General features: G+C 32.0%; 1 protein-coding gene across 2 annotated transcripts in view; it reads right to left on the bottom strand.

The window, feature by feature from the left end:
• LOC143255369 (protein turtle homolog B-like) overlaps positions 1 to 19,862 on the bottom strand; it is a 290,442-nt gene that overhangs the window by 33,220 nt on the left and 237,360 nt on the right. For both annotated transcript variants that reach the window (XM_076510909.1, XM_076510910.1), the window contains exons 9-12: positions 14,775 to 14,903; positions 14,321 to 14,351; positions 13,191 to 13,294; positions 8,502 to 8,668 (exon numbers count right to left, since the gene is read on the bottom strand). In XM_076510909.1, the coding sequence (XP_076367024.1) occupies positions 8,502 to 8,668; positions 13,191 to 13,294; positions 14,321 to 14,351; positions 14,775 to 14,903 (431 nt within the window). The remainder of the gene's footprint in view (positions 1 to 8,501; positions 8,669 to 13,190; positions 13,295 to 14,320; positions 14,352 to 14,774; positions 14,904 to 19,862) is intronic.

Here is a 19,862-nt window from a genome sequence, read left to right as displayed (position 1 = left end):
ATGTTCGACCTTGGCACTCGAACTACTAAGAAAACCACATTCAGCTTATAAAACAAATGAAAACATCAAAACAACTACTGATAATAATGGATTATATTTAAACACGTACGTGTATTTAGTAAATTGTTATAAAAATAAATGCCACCCAGTCTCCAGAATTATCATATTAAACTTCGATTTTCGATACCCGTAGTAGGCACAACACATATAGCTCATTGTGTAGCTTAACAACAGAGAAACAAATATAAAAAGATAAACTTTTAAATCTCAATACTATAGTGATACTTGAAATCTTTTATTTCTCTTTAAAAACAAACAAATAATTTTATAAAAGAATATTTTTTCTTATGAAATCTTATTAAAGCTTTCAGGAATTAGAAGTTATTATTGATATTTTACCTTTTAGATTAAAAACATCAACAACCATACTTCGGATATAAATATTAAAATGGAGCTTCCAGTGAATTGATCAGGGTTTCATAAGAAATAGTGCTAAAAACCTATTTTTTTGCGACGGAAAATATAAAGAAGATGTGAAAACTTTGTCTCCTTTAATTAGAATTTATTGATTATGTGAATTGCATTTGTTCGCCAAAAGTCTTAGTGATGCAGAACATACAGGAAAAAACTTCGATCTTTTCGTCTTTATTGAATATTACAAAGAAATTTCAACACTGCTTATGAAAACCATGTTAAGACCCACACACATACATCGTTATAAGTTGTTTGTTGAACTTGTACATCGTTTAGAAGTGTTTAATGTTGTCATCGAAAGACAAACAAACACTAAAACTAAATGATCAGAATAAATATAACTCATTTATTGATCCATAAACCTGACTCTAGGCATTATATTTTTTATGCAATAGAATTGAAGGTTAATAAACTATTAGGATAACAAACTGCAGGATTGATTGACTCTTTGTTTGACTGAAGTTACACATTTTAGTGAGAAAAAAGCAATCCACAATTAATATTATAAAGAAGTATCGTAGGAAGACATAGAAACTTACAAGTCAATAATATGCCTCGTTCAGAAATATCTCAAACAATACTTTAAAATGATTTATTAAAATGGTTAACACGGATGTGGGGTTAAAAACAGTGAAGAACACAACGTTCTCTGGTATCATCACGTTCCGTAACTAGCACAACATTTCGTCTTTACATCATATATAATAAAGAGCTCAGTAAATGACACAAACTTCCATCCGGTTAACTTTGGTATAATCATGTTTCGCACAATTGCATAGATTGTGCATGTATGCCAATTGCTGGTTCTACAATTCTGTTTGAAGACGATAACAAATACGTAATGTTGTAGCTTAGGTAATGCTGATGTTGAATTAGTTAGCAACTCCATACACTCTAGTACAAGAAACAATCAACAATGAAAAATATACAACATATAAAAAATATACATTCCATTCTGGAAACGTTTTTAAAGCAGGCATTATAATAGTTGAGATATGTTTGTGCATATTTTAAACATACATGCACCTAAAAGGCTGAGAAGCTTCAGAGTATTTGAGTGAAAAGAACTATATCGTTGAATAAATCCTTAATAAAATACATTGTTGATTGTACCTCAGCTATATTTAAAATGTTCCACCAGCTGTCATTGAGTACCGTGTCAAGTATGGCCTAGTTGTCTGAGCACTCAATTCACACGTTTCGGGTCGCAGTTTCAACCCCATATTAGCAAGGATGTCGTTATAATGTTATGGCCAATTTCATTATTTATTGGCAAAAGAGTGGCCCAAGAGTTGACGGTAGGTGTCCACGACTACATGCACTCCCTTTAGTTTATTACTACTAAATTAGGGGCGATTATGTCAGATAATCTCGAGTAGTTTTATTTGAAATACAAAGCAAACAATTGTGTCAAAATAACTAAACTGCACAGGCCAAATAGTACCAGATTAATTGAATACTAGACACAAAAGTAGCTCTATTTTAAAAGGGTTTTGTTGTAAAAACAAGATCATGTGTATATGACTGCTAAGCGAAACAGCAAAATGGACACAGACTAATAGTGCGATCGTGCATAAGTAAAGCTAGTAATAACATTCGAGTTAATATTACCCATGAATTGGACATGGCACGTTAAGGGTATGTTATTTATATCTGCTAACAATAGACGAAATTTAACAAAGGGGAAATCCAACAACGTAATAAATCTTCTAACCAAGGTTTCAGTAAGAATGCAAATATACTACAAATTTCTGAGAAGGTGGAAGAGGTCAATGCTGAACCTGACCCTCCATGATCCAAAACATGGACCGTTTGTTTGTTTGTTTGTTTTTTGGAATTTCGCACAAAGCTACTCGAGGGCTATCTGTGCTAGCCGTCCCTAATTTAGCAGTGTAAGACTAGAGGGAAGGCAGCTAGTCATCACCATCCACCGCCAACTCTTGGGCTACTCTTTTACCAACGAATAGTGGTATTGACCATCACATTATAACGCTCCCACAGCTGGGAGGGCGAGCATGTTTGGCGCGACTCGGGCGCGAACCCGCGACCCTCAGATTACGAAGCGCACGCCTTAACGCGCTAGGCCATGCCAGGCCCTAACATGGACCGAATCCGGATGGAAAAGAAACGATCAAATAATCTTGAAATGAAAATTAAACTTCTGTAGAGAAACAGATAAGCATACTTTGGAAGGTCTCAATCAATATACTCACTTCATCCAATGAATTCATTCACAGAATTTATTTTTTTCATTTATAACACTTTGCACACAACTAATCACAAACATAAATATTAAAATATTATCGTCAACACGCTTAGCAATAACTATTAATAACAACAATTTATCACAGCAAGAAATATTTATGGAATGAATTCAATAAGCTTGGTAATAAGTAATACATGTTAAAGAAAACTATTCGCTACTTTTTTCGAACAATAGGACAATTTTCAGTGAAAATACAACATTATCTGACTGATATCTGTTTCAAATGTCTATATTTTAGTGAAAAGTTTACTACAGTCAACAGAACACTTCAACACAAAGCAACAAGCTAGAAGAACGTTAACTTCCACGGTTTCTAGCGTAAAGTGTGAGTTTAGAATGGTAAATGTCCAAATAGTAAACAGTATTTGTGCCACGCATTGTTTACTAAAAAAATAAACAAGTTAGTAACTCACCTAGAAGATTAAAAGTCATTCGAGAAACAACGATAATATGTTAACAGAGAATTTCAGAAGACTATTTCAGACGCAGACAAGGACCATCAATAACCAAAATGTACGAGAAAGAACACACCGTTGTGAACAATAAGATAATGTTACCCATAATTTCATCACCAAAGTTGTGTCTATGTGTATAGGGTATTGCGTTGTAGAAACATTAGAATACAGAAGTATGAAACATATAAAACATTACAAAGCATCAATAGAAAACACTACAAAGCAGTATCATCAAACACTACAAAGTAGCAGTATGAAACATTCAGTCACATGATTATCATGCATCAAATATTCAAAATTACTAGGTACTTGGGAAAATATGGATAGTTATTCTAAAAATATAAAGAATAACATATTAACACTTGTAAGATTAGGTAGGAAGTGCATATTAGTAAATAAAGAACTAGTGTATACGTATAAGAGTTACTGCGACAGTTAGAAATCTAATTTCATCAGAATCTTTCTCTTCAATTCGCAGACAGGCCGTCAACGGATGAGTTACCTTATTAGGTTTTATCCGTGTTCAACGACTTCCATTACTTATTAGGTATCTCCTATCGAGGATTATTGTCCTTCTTTCTATGTCAACTGTGAGCGATGCACAGATAAATAAGTATAAAAATCTATTCACAAGCAATGAAGAAACTTTTTCACACGAAGTTGAGTTTATATGAGAAGAGTGAAGTTACACCGCCTGGGCAGAGACATATCTAATTTATGTTTGTAGCGAAAAAGTAACCGATGTTGTGGCACATATAACAAACCTCAGTACATTTAGACTAAATAACCTGAAACTACACAAAAGATAAAGATCAAACTCAATAATATTTATTTACGAATAAACAAGTATACACGTTTCAAAACACTACGTTTTGCTAGGTTTAACTAGCGTCATCGTTTAATAGTTTATACCTAAATAAATATCATCTTTATTTAATTGAGTCTGTATATACGTACCAGACCATGTGTGTTTAAGTGCTTACTTTGTTCTAAGTTAAAATCTGAGAATTTCTTGTTCATGTTTCATTTTTGCGCTGCACTTCGGGTCTCTAAATATGCTGTTAAATCCAACTATTCGATCATATAGATTAGTCCTTCAAGAGTGAGCGGTTATAACTTATCAATTCAGACTTAGAAATGACTGTATAAACACACCTTCTGTAAAGTTTTGCGTGGAAAGAAAGGAAGTGATATATCTAGTTTTTATTATACGAGCTATAGATGGCACACTTTTCCTAGTTAAAGTAACGTTAGCATAATGCTGATCATGAAACTGGGAGATTTTTCACACCATCATTTTAACTACGTGATGTATTTGTTATAAATCTGTTGATGGTAGGTTGTAAGAATGATTTTTGTTAAATAGAATTTACAAAGGACATGTTGTATTTGGTCATTCTGAAGTAACTTTTTAAGCCAGGGAAATATTGGAATTATAATCGTAATTGGTGCTAAGTGATTAACACAAATTCACTTTTATATAAATTCATTAGAGCAAATGTTAAAACGCTTAGAAATATTTAATAAGTCTAAAGTGAACAATTGGAAAATATTATGCTATGTTATTGCGTATTTGCCTAAATCCTAAGATTTTTTTATACACGGAAATATATAGTACATAGATAGAAAAATAAATAAATCTTGCATGGACATTTCCCATGGACAGCTGCTATCTTATAATGTTTAAAAATGACAATATAATTTTAATGCTAAATTACTCACCTGTCTTAGACTTCCACATTGAAGAATTTTTTAAATTTCATATTAGATTTTAATTCTGAAGCATTTTTTTCTGTTATAAACAAGACTTCCATTTCCAGATTTTTTTTTCACCTAGAGATTATCTTCAATATGAGACATTCTTCCGGTCAACATCAGACCTTTCTAAGTATTTTCTACAACCCAAACTATCTTCTTATCAACATCAGACCTGTCTAAGAATTTGATCTAGACAAACCTTCTTCTGATGAACATCAAGTCTCTCTAAAGCTTTCCTCTAGCTCAAATCAGAACGTCACTTGCGTTTTGTGAAGATTCATAAATTTGAAATCGTATTTTCAATCTAAATCTTACCACATGTGCACAGGGAAACAATTATTTTAACAAGGTGAAAAAGTCCAAAGACTCGGATAAAACCAACTTCAACTTTAAACTACTTATCAAAGATAGGGTAGTTAATCAGTAGGATTAAACCGACCACTGGATTAACTACAAGTTTTATAACATGCTCACAACTTAGTGTAAGGTGTAAAGTCTTAGTGTAAAGTCTTTGACTTTAAATCATTCCATATGCAGCTTGATCTTTTAACTACTGGGCAAAGACCAAGTCTTTCTTGTTTATGTCAGAACTTAACTCAGAAAGGGGCTTCTTTCTAAGATGTTCAGTCAGCCAAACCAAATACGTGTTATCCGATAGAGATCTGATACAGATCTCACCTCTATTTCGAGATGTATGAGGAATTGAATGAGCATAGGGTTGAATTAGACTAAGTAATATAAACGTTTGCACCTCTTTGTGTTCATATGCAGTTCGTAATCATCGATTGCATTATCGCGAAACGTTTACTTCAGTTTAGAGTTCCTTAGTTGTTACTGATGCCGAAAACACGAAAAATTTAAAATAAACACATCGTCTTCAGAAATAATTAAATTTAGCAGATAATTTTACATAAAGTTTTTGATAACTGAGATTTAGACTGAAATGTTATTTTATGCATAGCAACTGAATTGTAAGTTTTTGTTACTGATTACGTTTAGAATTTTTCCATTCTCAATCTTTCTCTTCATCCAGAGTAGAGCTTGATGCCAATCTTTTTTATTATCCACCTCAGACCTTAGTTTTCAAGCATTATTCTAGCACATACCAAGTTTTCATTCTAATGCTTTTTTCCAGTACAGCCTAGACTAATCTCATAATGTCTTCTAGTATATATCGGGACAAAATGTAAACCTTTCTTGTACTTATGGCTATTAATTCACAAACTCGTCCATTAAAATGACAATAATGTAATCTGTAATGATCTCTTGACGCTTTTAGTATTCAAAAGGAAAAATGACCACTGCTTTAATAATTTATCATCATAGAAATTTATTTGTTGAAGTCACATGAATATTGCATGAGGTATTCCGTCCACATTAAAGTATACGTATACGTAGTTAATAATATTCCTGTTGTTCTACGCATGTTTAAAGATATGGTTATATTTAATACTTTTAACTACATTATGTAGAAGATTAAATAATAGCTTAAAATGTATAATTGTAAAATACGGTTTCTTAATTCAATAAGCTAATTTGGTTTTATGAGATTATGAATACGTTCATTATTTGTGTAAAAATTAATTAAGCCTGATGTCCTCATTTTTGACGTTAAATTTTTATTCACGTCATTAATTACGAAAAATAATGTTGAATGATAATCATAAACAACAAATAAGATTGAACAACTGAACAGCTATGATCTACTGTAATCAAATATTATAGTTTAGAACCTGCTCGCGAATAGGATTTCTTTCTATGCTCTAATTTTTTGCTAACTGTCAACAAAAGGTTCTAGAAAACCGCATATTTTCAAGTTCGGATAACTGGAACGTAGGGCTGATTCCATTCCACAATCCACGTGGACGTTTTAGCATCTGTTAGATACCATTGTACATGCAGTCACTGACAGTCTTGTGTATAATGGGAAAAGTACTAACGTAATTAATGGTGATGACAAAAGAATTATAAACTTGTCCGTTCTCACGTTGATAAATGTGATCTTAATGATATGCGCTTTGCTCTTGAATCAAAAGCATACGAGGTATATGATTTGTTGTACCATGTTCTGGAACTTACCATAATAAGTTATGAGCCGCTTTTAAAGAAATAACAAAAGTTAATTTTTGTTTGTTTGTTTTAGCACATGACGTTATAGTGTGATACTACAAGTGCGTGCATCTACGAATTGGATTTAACACGAAAGAATACAATAGTTTCTCACTAGGATAGCGGGTTCCTGTAAAACGCACTCTACAGTTCATTTCAGAATTATAGTACAACAAGTACCTGCCTTTTTTTTTACCATAAAACACAACATCAGAAACAAGATTAATTTTCTACCAGAACTAAAAGTTTTGTACTTATAAATACTGTTCACATCAACAAAACTACACGTTACCATGTATAACTATTGCTAATCTTCTGTAAATCAGTAACACCTACCAAGAGTCTTTTTTACTGTAGTACTCTTTCTAAACTAAACACTTTGGCATATATATATATAAAACAAGTTTGTTTGTTTGTTTTGGAATTTCGCACAAAGCTACTCGAGGGCTATCTGTGCTAGCCGTCCCTAATTTAACAGTGTAAGACTAGAGGGAAGGCAGCTAGTCATCACCACCCACCGCCAACTCTTGGGCTACTCTTTTACCAACGAATAGTAGGATTGACCGTCACATTATAACGCTCCCACGGCTGGGAGGGCGAGCATGTTTGGGGCGACGCGGATGCAAACCCGCGACCCTCAGATTACGAGTCGCACGCCTTAACGCGCTTGGCCATGCCGGGCCATAAAAACAAACCAATAACAATCAGTTTTAAATTTACAGTCCACAATCTTTAGAGCAGTAAGGACTGTGAGGATAGATGTAGTTACTTTTTTGTAAGGCAAAAAATGTCTGTTAAGTATCAGAACAACACTCAATGATTTAATTTATAACGCTCATATACAGTAGTTTTGCCAACAATTCCCTCTGTCAGGAACTATTACGTCCGAGGAAAAGTATTTTTCACATATATAGAATTGTCAAACATATAATACAAAAATAAAGTTAACCACGTAAAGTATACAGTATACACATATACATATTGTATGTTGATTAGGGTCATTTCTGTAAACACATAGTGTTCTAATAAAATATAACTCGGTACAACTATATTAATCACTAAAACATTCCTTCATAAAGACTGTGTTTGGTACAACTGAATTAATTACAAAACATCCCTTGATAAAAATTTCATTTAGCACAACCACATTAATTACAAGCTTATCCCTTTATAAGGTTTGTATTTGGCACAACAAAATTAATTCATAGCAAATAATTTTATAAAGGTTGTGTTTGGTAAGATTAAATTAATTCCATACACGTCCCTTCATAAAGGTTGTGTGCGATACAACTATATTCATTACAAACACGTCCCTTCACAAAGTTTGTATTTGATACAAATATCCTGATTACAAATGTAAATCATCAGAAGACGTGTTTGGTGCATCTAACCTGATTATAAACATATTCGACACATCTAACCTGATTCAAAACACATACTTTCATAAAGTCTGTATTTAGCTGAGGCTGAATCAACTCGTTTAGAGATGTTCTATCTGTGATTAATCTGCCTTCTGATGATCTGCCGGCTTGACTGGATCTGTCCGTGTGTGGATTTTCACTGAACGTTGCAAGTTGTAGGCATTTATCTTCAGTACCAAGGATACCTTAAGAATAAAGCAATTTATAAGTTATATTTACTGATGATGAAGTATTTATATAACGTTATATATTTAAAAGAAATTCTGTCGTAATTACTAACTGTTGTTTCACCAACATATTCTTAGATCTTACGATTTTCGTTGATAACACATTATTTAACGTTAAGGCATTAGCTGATTAATGCTTCTCTAATCTTATTTCATTAACATTCTTATCACCTGTACAAGCAAGATTGTGATTCCGTTTGTTAACCTGAAGATAACCTAGGAAGGCCAAACGTTGTTCTCTGCTTTATTAATAAAAATGTTAATACCCATACCAGCTGTTCTGAGATACATTTTTATTTCAAGTGGGTTTCTCGTCAGCAATATTTGCTTCCGTTTCATTCTTTTGCAGCTTAGTGTTTTCATAGCAATCTCATTTTCTTGTTTTCTTTATACACATATTACGTGACATTTATGCATTACACCTTTAACTTTCCTTTTATAAACCAACTGTTAATAGCGTACAATCCATAAAAAAACCTTTAAATCTATAGATCATAACAGATAAATGAAAATTGTACCAAAAAACTAACATTACATTAATCTTTGTCACGAGACAAGATTAGATGAAGGTATTTAATGTATAAACTAGAGAAGAACTGGGCTCTAACATTCTCTATGACGAAAGTACAAGCACACTATTTCATAATGTAATAGAAAAATATCCAAAAAGCATGAGAGTTTTGAAAAGGTGGAACAATCTTCGACGACAACTACGAATGTAATAAAACTATCAAAACAAAATAAAAGTGCACTAAAGAAGATGGGATAAACTGACCACTACAATGACCAATAGGACGCATTCACGATGCGTATACAGTAATGTTTTACTTTAAGCCAGACAACACTGACAAACTTTTTGTTAAACTGACCATGTAGCATATTTCAAGCTCAGATGTTTCATTCTTTCTTATATTTTGCACAAACCTACTCAACAACTATCATCTCTTGCCATCACTAGCGCTAGAAAGAAGTTGGACTAAACCAAGCAACGTAAGTTCTTAGACTACTCTTGTCACACTGCACAATAGGAATTGACCCTCATTCTTTTCACACACTCGCAGCTTCAAGGTTCGGAGGGGAATTTTTTCTTTTTTTCTTTTTTTTGGGGGTATCTGGTGATGAATCATTGATCCTCAAATACACAGTAAACCACTCGGTCACATCCTCATTAAACAGTATAGGAATGAAATACTGTCTGCTAGACAACAATGCCAATGTTGGCAGTCTCTAGACAACTGAGGGTCGCGGGTTCGAATCCCGGTCGCACCAACATGCTCGCCCTTTTAGCCGTAGGGGCGTTATAATGTGACGGTCAATCCCAATATTCGTTGGTAAAAGAGTAGCCCAAGAGTTGGCGATGGGTGATGATGACTAGCTGCCTTCCTTCTAGTCTTACACTGCTAAATTAGGGACGGCTAGCGCAAATAGCCCTCGAGTAGCTTTGTGCGAAATTCAAAAGAAACAAACAAACTCCAGACAAGTTTATCATCTTGCATACGTTGTTATATTGTAGCAACGACCAGTACATTTTAAGCCCAGTTCTGGTTAAATATACATATATATATATATGTGTGTGTGTGTGTGTGTGTGTGTGTTAAACAAAACTTTTGTTGGGTGATGAAACCAAATAATTCTCAATTACAAAGTAAAATAATCTATACTAAAACTTAAAACAAAAATATACCAAATGTTACAGACCACGAAGTAAATATATTCTGGAAATATCAGAGATACGTTGAAGCTACAATCAAGATAAGACGGGGATACCAAAATGTTTCGGAATATTTAGTACTAAATAACCTAAACATTTTTTTTCATTTAATTTATACAAAATAAACGCTGTATTAAAATGAGCAGTCATTTTTAATTTAAGTTGCTCTTTTGTTTCTTATAACTATAAAATATAAACGTGAAAAAGGATTGTAACTTCCATATTTCGGTCGTGAGTTTTGATTATTTTTGCAAATAAAATAAGAACACCAAAGTGAATGCTTATCCTAAACTAACACCAGGAGTGAAGCTCCACAAGATGATATTCTCAAATACTATGTTTGTGTTTTTGAAATTAAGCACAAATCTGCCCACTGCTGGTATCGAAAATCGGTTTCTATCGTTGTAAGTCCTCAGACATACCGCTTTGCAACTGGGAGACTGAACACTGTAGTAAATCGTGACAAATCGTTTATCTCTTGTAAGTGTCACATTATATAAAGCAAGGTCCTGAATATGTCAGGTACACGGATACAAATAGGCTTTGTTTCATATATATATATATTCTTTTCACAATTTCAACAACACCTTTGCTCTGCAAGCTAATAATAACTGAACGCGCACAATATTATTAATGAAGCTAAAATATGCAGTTAACATGATACTTGAAATTATCTACGTTGATGTTTCGAGATGTATCCTTGAGATAAAACATAATGATAAAATACTATTATTTCTAAACAGTTAGTTTCATGCCATTGATGGTAGACACATGTACATTTATATATATATATGAGTGTATATATACACACACGTGTATGTAATTTATAGAGTATTACAATGAGTTTGCAGAAACTGGAGAATTAATAATAGAGCATGAAATAAATATTACCTTGTTTGAATAATTCACAGGATGACGTTTTGAGCCATCTAATTGTAACATGAGGACAAGGTAGTTAGACAGAGTGAAAGATGAATAGACGGACAAACAGAAAGATATATACTGTTTGTTTGTTTTTGAATTTCACGCAAAGCTACATGAGAGCTTTCTGCGATAGCCGTCCGTAATTTAGACTGCTCTTTTGCTAACAAATGCAAGGGCGAGTATGTTTGGTGTGACTGTGATTTGAACTTTCTCAGATTGGAAGTTGAACGCCCTAACCACTTGCTCCTGCCAGACCTGATAGATAGTGATAGTGCTACTATTATATGTGTGACAGTTTTTATAAATACTTTTTCTATGTTCATATTGATTTTTGCTCATTTCCATTAAGTCTCTGTCCATTATGGTAATTAGACTCCTAATTTTAGCACTGTAAGCCCATAAACTTACTGCTGTCCCAGAGTGGGACTGCCTTGACAGATCTAAAAACGAGGATATAACTACAATTTAGTTTTATGTAATTTTATTTTCTAATTAAAAGACAATATTACTGGCTGTACAAAAAGCCTTATGATGGAAGGAGATTAAAACAAAACCTTAATTTTCCCTGATAAAATTAAAATAAAATTTACTTTCTAATCAATATCTCTTCTCCATTCCCACAAAAACAGCTTTAAACCTCTGAAATTCCATTCTCCACCAATATACAAATATCGTTGTGTTGGTTGTAGCCTACGATAGAAATATACTCTACGATACAAAAAATTCAACCTGAAAAAACGATTTTATTCATTTTTCCTTGGTGAATATAATTATTCTTCTGATAGAAACTAAGATTTCTAGCATCTCCTCAGTTCAGTTGAAAATATCGTAGAAGTAATTAATGTAAATCTATCTTAAAACGTTGGAAGGAATTAAAACTGTTGCTTCGAGATTAGTATAGTTGCTACTAAGCCATGGCAAATAAATATTTAAGAATCTACCCACACAGTATATATATATATATATAAACATATATGTATATATATATTTAGATAAAATTAATACTGATAAAATTAAGTAAATTAAAACAAAAATTGAATAGTGATATAAATGTGGGACGTTGTGGGCTTGAGCACCCACGTCTCGCTCTCCTAGTTTCTATTTCTATATCTATTATTTCAATTTTAATTATTATTGCTGTTTCTCTATTTTATTTCTCTATGCGAGACAGGCGAATGGAGGTTAATACTGATAGACGGTGTATCCCCACCACAATGTGGGTCCTTCTTCCGTAGTCACCTACAAAACCTGGGGTGCATTTTATATCCCACATTATAACTTGTATTCTGTGATATTTTCAATTAGTTTAGCGTTTTTATTTTTTAATTTATTTTTGTTTCGGCTTGTTTTTGGTTATAACAAACTAATATGTGTTTGTGTGTGTGTGTATTAAATGTATATCTAATTTTTACTTAATTCTTTATATATATGTTTGTGTATGTGTGTGTGTGCCCGTGGATTTTATTATAACCACGATATTTTACTTTTTGGTCATAAAGTACGCCTTGAAAAAGTTATCAACATTCAGAGAGCTGGAGGGAATATCCAAGGTAGCTGCTTGTTTAATAGAACATTGATAATCAACATTAACTCAACCGCTGGAGCTATTCAAGCGGAAGATTCATCTCAGCATGCTGTAACCAACATAAAAAAGTCTAAGGAAACATAATTGATCACTGATGATATACAACTTAAAAAACATATTTCCTTAAATCTTCTGGGTGCTTAAAAAAGGTCATCTACTTCATCATCTACTTCGGAGTGTTAGCTAAACGAAAGAGGAAATTGAACACTATGTTTTCGTTCCAAACTGTTGGTGAGTACATGTATATGAACTAATGTTACCTTCACAAAACACTCTGGCCAACATTTGATCTGGAATGATATCTGGACCTTTATCATTTTGATCCGAGGCAATGTTTGTAGTTTTGTTATATCTTATATCAGACCTGAAATACGAAAGAAAAGATTTTGTTTTACCATCAACAACAACAAAAAGAACTTTGATAGAAAACGTTTTAGACCACATCACATTAAGTTATTATTGTATTCTGAATAAAACTGAATTTTACGCAAACACTCATTACAATTATAATGAATAGAGATAAACAATGATGTACTTGATAAAAAGAAACATCGTACAATGTAAATATTTAAGACATACAATGAAGTACTGATCGAAATAAATAAAAGTTATAATTAGATTGTTATTAAGGGTTACATGTGATAAAGTAACGAGAAAGATGATCATATATATGCGTGAAATGAGGACATATAATTACTTGTCACATTACAAGAATCTGTAGCCGACTAACAAAACCAAAACTGTATAAACGAAAATTAATCTAAAACAAAGAAGAAAACAATTAAAGCATCTGAGTTTGTAAGACACAAGAAGATTTTTTACATTACTGAGTTAACTGTATAAACTAAAAATCGAGAAACAAGAAAATCAAAGTGGAGGAGTTTAGCTAAATATAAGACTGATCTTTTAAAACATAACATGAAAATTATAACATTATATAGAAATCACGAGGTTTTACCCTTTAAAATATTCCACCCCAAGTTCCAATTACAACACTAGAAGCAATACCTGCTGATGAAATGGTCACTTGAGCCTCAGAAATTTGAGATAGTTTTAAATCCAGTGATCAATGACAGTTGTTAAATCGTTACTAGTTAATTATGAAAATATTAGCCATTAACGTAGTAGCAACAGCAGTTTTCAGATATTTCTATATCAGTTTTATTCTCACTAACGATAGCGGCTGCACGAAGAGTCGTCGCATCTATAGAATCTAACGACTTAAGAAATTAACTTATCATGTGAAATATCTCAGGCAGTTGAGATTATGTTCTTAAATTACTGATAGATAGGACTCTTGACATTTATTTCAATAACTTACAGTGGACAAAGAGTTAAAATAATTTATAAAATGAAATACTACATTAAATATTCTGAAATAGCTACTTACATCTCGTCATTTTTCTCTTGTTGACAAGCAGCTGTGTAGGAGTAAAGAAAACGAAATCATAAATCACGGTGACAAAGAAAAAAGGAGAAAACATTTTAAACACATTTCTCATTCTCTTCCTTTAGTTTCTAGGTATTTTGTAACTCATGCATATTCGATGAGAACGATTTTCAAAAGCTACACGAGTTTAGTTCGCTGTCGTTTTTTATGCAAGAGAATAAAAGATTGCTCCTAAAAGCACACTGTTTCTCCTATAGAACAATAACACTACTTTTCAATAATTAAAACAGCATCATTATTTTTCTACTCTAAAATATTTACGGAAGGTAAAATTATCAAGTATTGAACTTGTACGATTGATTTAATTTCGATATGTCACACAAGGTAATGAAAAATATTTTCAAGCTCAAACGTACAGTTTTGTTTTAGTTAAAAAAATCGATATTTTCTATACCTTGTCTATTTCTCGATCTTTTAATTTTTATGATGATTATTCCGGTTACTGGCACTACCACCAACACAACGGCCATCACAATGAAAGCTGCTACCATTGGAGTAATAACACCACTGTTGTCGTCATCTTCTGGATAAATACAATCGTATTTTTGGAAACCACATTTCTTTCAGGATTAGATATATAGCCTAGTTTCTTTTTTCTCTTATAATTATATCTACACTTTGGTAACTATGGAAAGACGATTTTTCTGGGAAATCTCTTAACAAAACGAATGTGATTAGTTAAATTAGTAACATCAGTTTTTCATTTCGTTTTCATATAAACGAAAAATATATTTTTACTATAACTACTTTACCAACAGATGTTGATAATAACATATTTTTACTATAACTACTTTACCAACTTATAGCTACAGTGAATATATCAAATTAAATACGTAAATCAAGCTTAAATAATAAAATACAAAGTAAAGAAAACGGTCGTTGACAGTTTAATCAATACGGTCTGTGTAGCTTCATGTGCACTGAAATTCCTGAAAGAGAACACTATCTGAGTATTTAGTGAAAAGAAGTGATTTTGAAAGACTTTAAAAGGGAGAAATAAACACGTAACATTACTTATTTACCGACCTAAAAATACCTAATACTTACTAATCGAAATCATATGTAAAATACATATTGACTTTTCCAAGGAAAATATTATTATTGTTGTAAATGGATAATTTTATAATTTATTTCCTAAATTAATTTCTTAAATATTATAACATGCAGAATGTAGAAGACATTTTATGAAATTGAAAATTCTACAAGACACGTGCTGTGACGGACTTTAATCTTTAAAATGATTGTTTGTTTTTTTTAAATTCGCGCAAAGCAACACGAAGATTATATGCGCTAGCCGTCCTTAATTTAGCAGTGTTAGACTAGAGGGAAGGAAGCTAGTCATCACCAAACACCGCCAACTCTTGGGCTACTCTTTTACCAACGAATAGTGGGATTAACCGTAACATTATAATGCCCGCACGGCTGAAAGGGCGAGCAAGTTTGGTGCGACTGGGATTCGAACCCCACAACCCTCAGGATTACGAGTCGAACGCCTTAACACGCTTGGCCATGCCGGGCCTCTTTACAATCAGATCATACGTATATAGCAAATATTTTGCTTTTTTGCAAGATTTCGGATTTCTTGGAAGAAAATCAATTTCGATATACTTATCTTTTGTGTCATTTCATACTTTTCAAATAAAATTATGTTTTTAAAATTTATCGAACTCACTTTCAAATCCCAATAATCATTTTATTTTCAGTAATTTTTTTTTGCAAAGTATTCACGTAGAAATATGACAGTTATAAACTTTCTATGAAAACGATCTTTATTAAACTGTCATAAAAAGAAGCTATGAAAAGGAGGACTTTGATTTGTCTGCTTCTCGTTGCTAAAGGAAAGAAAGTCACGTGACAAAGGCTTTTATCTTTTAATTATTTTAGTCAGGTGATTTCAAAGAGATGTGCATTCTTATTCATAATGACTTTATGATCTTCAATAATACAATGCTTATTAGATAGTGTTTAGATTTTATTGGATTATTTTTCTCAAAAGCTGTTTTATTGGAAATGAATTCTGAGTAAAGTTTTTTACATCCAAGTACGATAATAAACATAATTCTTCGCTAACTTCGTGGAATGTCAGAGAAGGGAACTTTTTACATTGTTTTATTCGAAGTAATGAAGGTTAGAAAAGAAGCAACGAATGTCCGATGTTTTTGAAACATGCCGAAACTTTCAGAATTTCGTTATATGTTGGTATTCGTAGAAGTAAGCTGCTGTAAGGGTTTTACGATATAATTTCATTCTCTTTAAGTGGAATTCTTTTTTCAATGCATTTCTTTCTGTTTCATAAATAACAGTTAAAGGGACGGGTGAAAGAGTGGCAAAAATATTGTTCATTCGAGATGTTACAGAAGTATGTTTTGAGACTTTTTTTCTAAAGTTCTTTGGGGGGTCGCTGATCACTAGAAAAACAAGACTGGAAGATAAGACGAACGCTGAAAAACTGTTTTATATATTCAGTACGCTTCTGCACAATGTTTTTTTTGAGTTTTTAAAACATAGAGAAAACAAGACAGAAATGTCTTTATTAGAAATTCACAGAGAGGATTACAGCATAAATCTGAAAAACTATGGCTATATTTTACACGCCCATGGCTAATCAAAATAATGTAGAAATATATATTTATATGTAAAAATGTTGTTTCTACCGGTGTACATTTCCTCTTACTTATATTATAAACAGCATGGTATCTTTTCACTGAATAACCATACTGAATAATACATGTTTTTTGATAGGAGCAAACTTACGTAAGGGAGAACAGAATTATTAGAAAACATTAATTATTTCTCATAGCAGTTAAAACAAATAGCAGTTGAATTTTATACTGCCTTTTTTTGTGGAATTAGACAAGTGCTATCGGGACTTATTTTTGTACCAAAAAATGATGTGACCATATTTCTACAAAGATAATATGTATATTTTTTTTTAAATTAAAGCTTTATTCTGTTATATTTTTTATGATAAGGAAGTGTGATACATAATTTCTAAACTGCCATGTTTTGTAATATGTAAGTCTCATGTTGCTATGTTTTATAATTACGAAGTGCTACACTGTTTCTTTTTTGTAAGTGTTACGCTGCATAACCTTCACAATAGAAAATGTTGTGTACCATTTGTTTTGTTACGTAAAATTTATGATATTGTTAATCTGTCCTATTTTCAAATAATAAGTGCTGTTCTGCCCTATTTTTCGCTAAAATATCATGTATTTTGCTGTTTGTCAAAAAGAAATTGTTATGATGCTTTAAATTTTTATCTCGGGGAAATTTTCATTAAAGAAACTCGTTAAGCTTTTCCCCTACTCTTTCACTACAACCTGAACAAGCCTCGAAATGAAAGAGGTGTGGAAGATATCAGTACTTAAGGTTCCGAAACACTTCTTTCCTGGTGCTGTAGCACAAACAAGCCTAGTAATACGAGAATTGTAGGAGATATTTGTTTATAGCTCCTACTTAAATATAGAATATTGTCGGAACTATTATTGGTCAACCTAAACTTTGATTTCAACACACTTCACATGAAGTATTCCTGTCCTTGGAGCCATAACTGTATTCAGATTACTACTACTATTTAGCTTGTTATTATTATTAACTAAGCCTTCACTAAATTTATATTAGTATGTCACAGTAAAGACGTGACATTTTTAGATATTTGCCTTTGAAAACCCTGTCTTTATAGTTGCCATTTTTCCATCATTTTTGTATACTAGTATAAATTCGAAGAACCCACAAGTAAGTTAACCGCAAATTTGTTTTTCTCACCTTTCTCCTAATTTATCCACTGGGGCTCAAAAACAACTGTAGTTAACTTGATTCTTATAACATTTTGAGACATATTGGTTTCCAACAGTTTACTGTCTTTTGGCGTTTAAACTGTAACTTTTAAAGTATGATACTGTACATATAAATAGCATTTTGTAGAATCTATTGTCTCTTATCGTCGAACCTACCTAATGATCACTGGTATTGACTTAAAAGCTTCTGGAGCAGTGACTTGTAAGAGGAAAAAAAAAAGAGATCTGAAATCTTACTCTTACACACCTCTGATTTTAAGCCATAACAAACAAATTAAGAAGATTGTAAGTTAACTTTGTTGTTTTAATGATTTTTCTAGCTTATTGGTTTTTCAATAGTTCGCCGACTTTCGCTGTTTAAATCGTAATTTCTATTATAACTCAATTATCTTGAGAGTTCACTGGCAGAGATTCGAGAAATATTTTAGAAACATTCCACTAACATGCTAACCAAAACATATAGTCTGATAACTTGTTTTATAAAAAATTAATGCAGACAATTATTAAAATTTCCTAAACTGACGACTGAGCTTTCTTTGATATTATGAGGATTGTGGTCGAAAATATCGATAACATAGAAGATATCAGACTGATTAATAAATGCATTATAATCATAATAAGCTTTGGTTTTACAACATTGTATGGTCCTAGTTAGACCTTCATATTAAATCATCTATCACTGATGCATGACGGGAATGTTTATCTTTACTCCAGATACGTAACTTTCTTTTGATTAGAAGTTATTAATAATTAGATAAAATATAACTTTACAGACGGTTATGAAAACGAACTCACAGAAAATACTTATTTTCAAGAAGACGCTCTACCAACCACAGGTATCGAAACCCTGTTTATACCGTTATAGACCTTCCTAACTGCCGCTAAGCCACTGTGTAACTGGTTGTTTGTATGTTTACTGAATTTCGCGCAAAGCTGCTCGAAGCCATCCGCACTATCCGTCGCTAATTTTAACGTAATATGCTAGGAGTAAGGAAGGTCGTCAACACCATCCAACACCACACTTGGGTTACTTTTATCAAACCGAATAAGGGGTTTGATCATACACTGATAGCATAATCACAACCCCAAACAGTGGAACGCAATTTTTTATCGTAATGTGACTAAAACCTCAATACTTTAACGCCAAAGTTAGCATGCTGACCGACAAGCCGTACTCGTTTTTAGTGTATATTCATTGTACAACCTTAAAATATTTATTTGTTGTTCTCACGTAAAATATTAATTAATAAGAAACTTCATAGTTCATTTCACTTTAATGTAAAACGAGTATTGTTACGGACTTAAGTAAATGATGCAAATAACTATGTATGTAAATAACATGATTTTCTTGTAACATTCTTTTTTATTATTTGATTTCAGTGGTTTCTGATACATATTTTAACATGTAAAATAAAATATTGTATGGTCTATTGGTTGAAATTCAAAAACATACTTTATTAAATCAACATTTTTATTTTCTTAGGAACAAAATTTTTCTTATGGTAATTTCTTTGATTAAATTAATAAAACAATCATTGAAGAAAAATTTCAACTTTACTGAGTTTTATCACATTAATTACGATTTTACCTACAAAAAATGAGAAACAAATGCAAAAAAATTATGTAAATTATTATTGTAATTTGTATAACCTTGGAAAAGTTTCTGTTGTAACAACAAAAAC

The sequence above is a fragment of the Tachypleus tridentatus genome, chromosome 7 (genome assembly GCF_004210375.1).
Source record: "Tachypleus tridentatus isolate NWPU-2018 chromosome 7, ASM421037v1, whole genome shotgun sequence".
NCBI classification, from domain to species: domain Eukaryota; kingdom Metazoa; phylum Arthropoda; class Merostomata; order Xiphosura; family Limulidae; genus Tachypleus; species Tachypleus tridentatus.
This window is presented reverse-complemented; position numbering and strand designations above follow the sequence as displayed.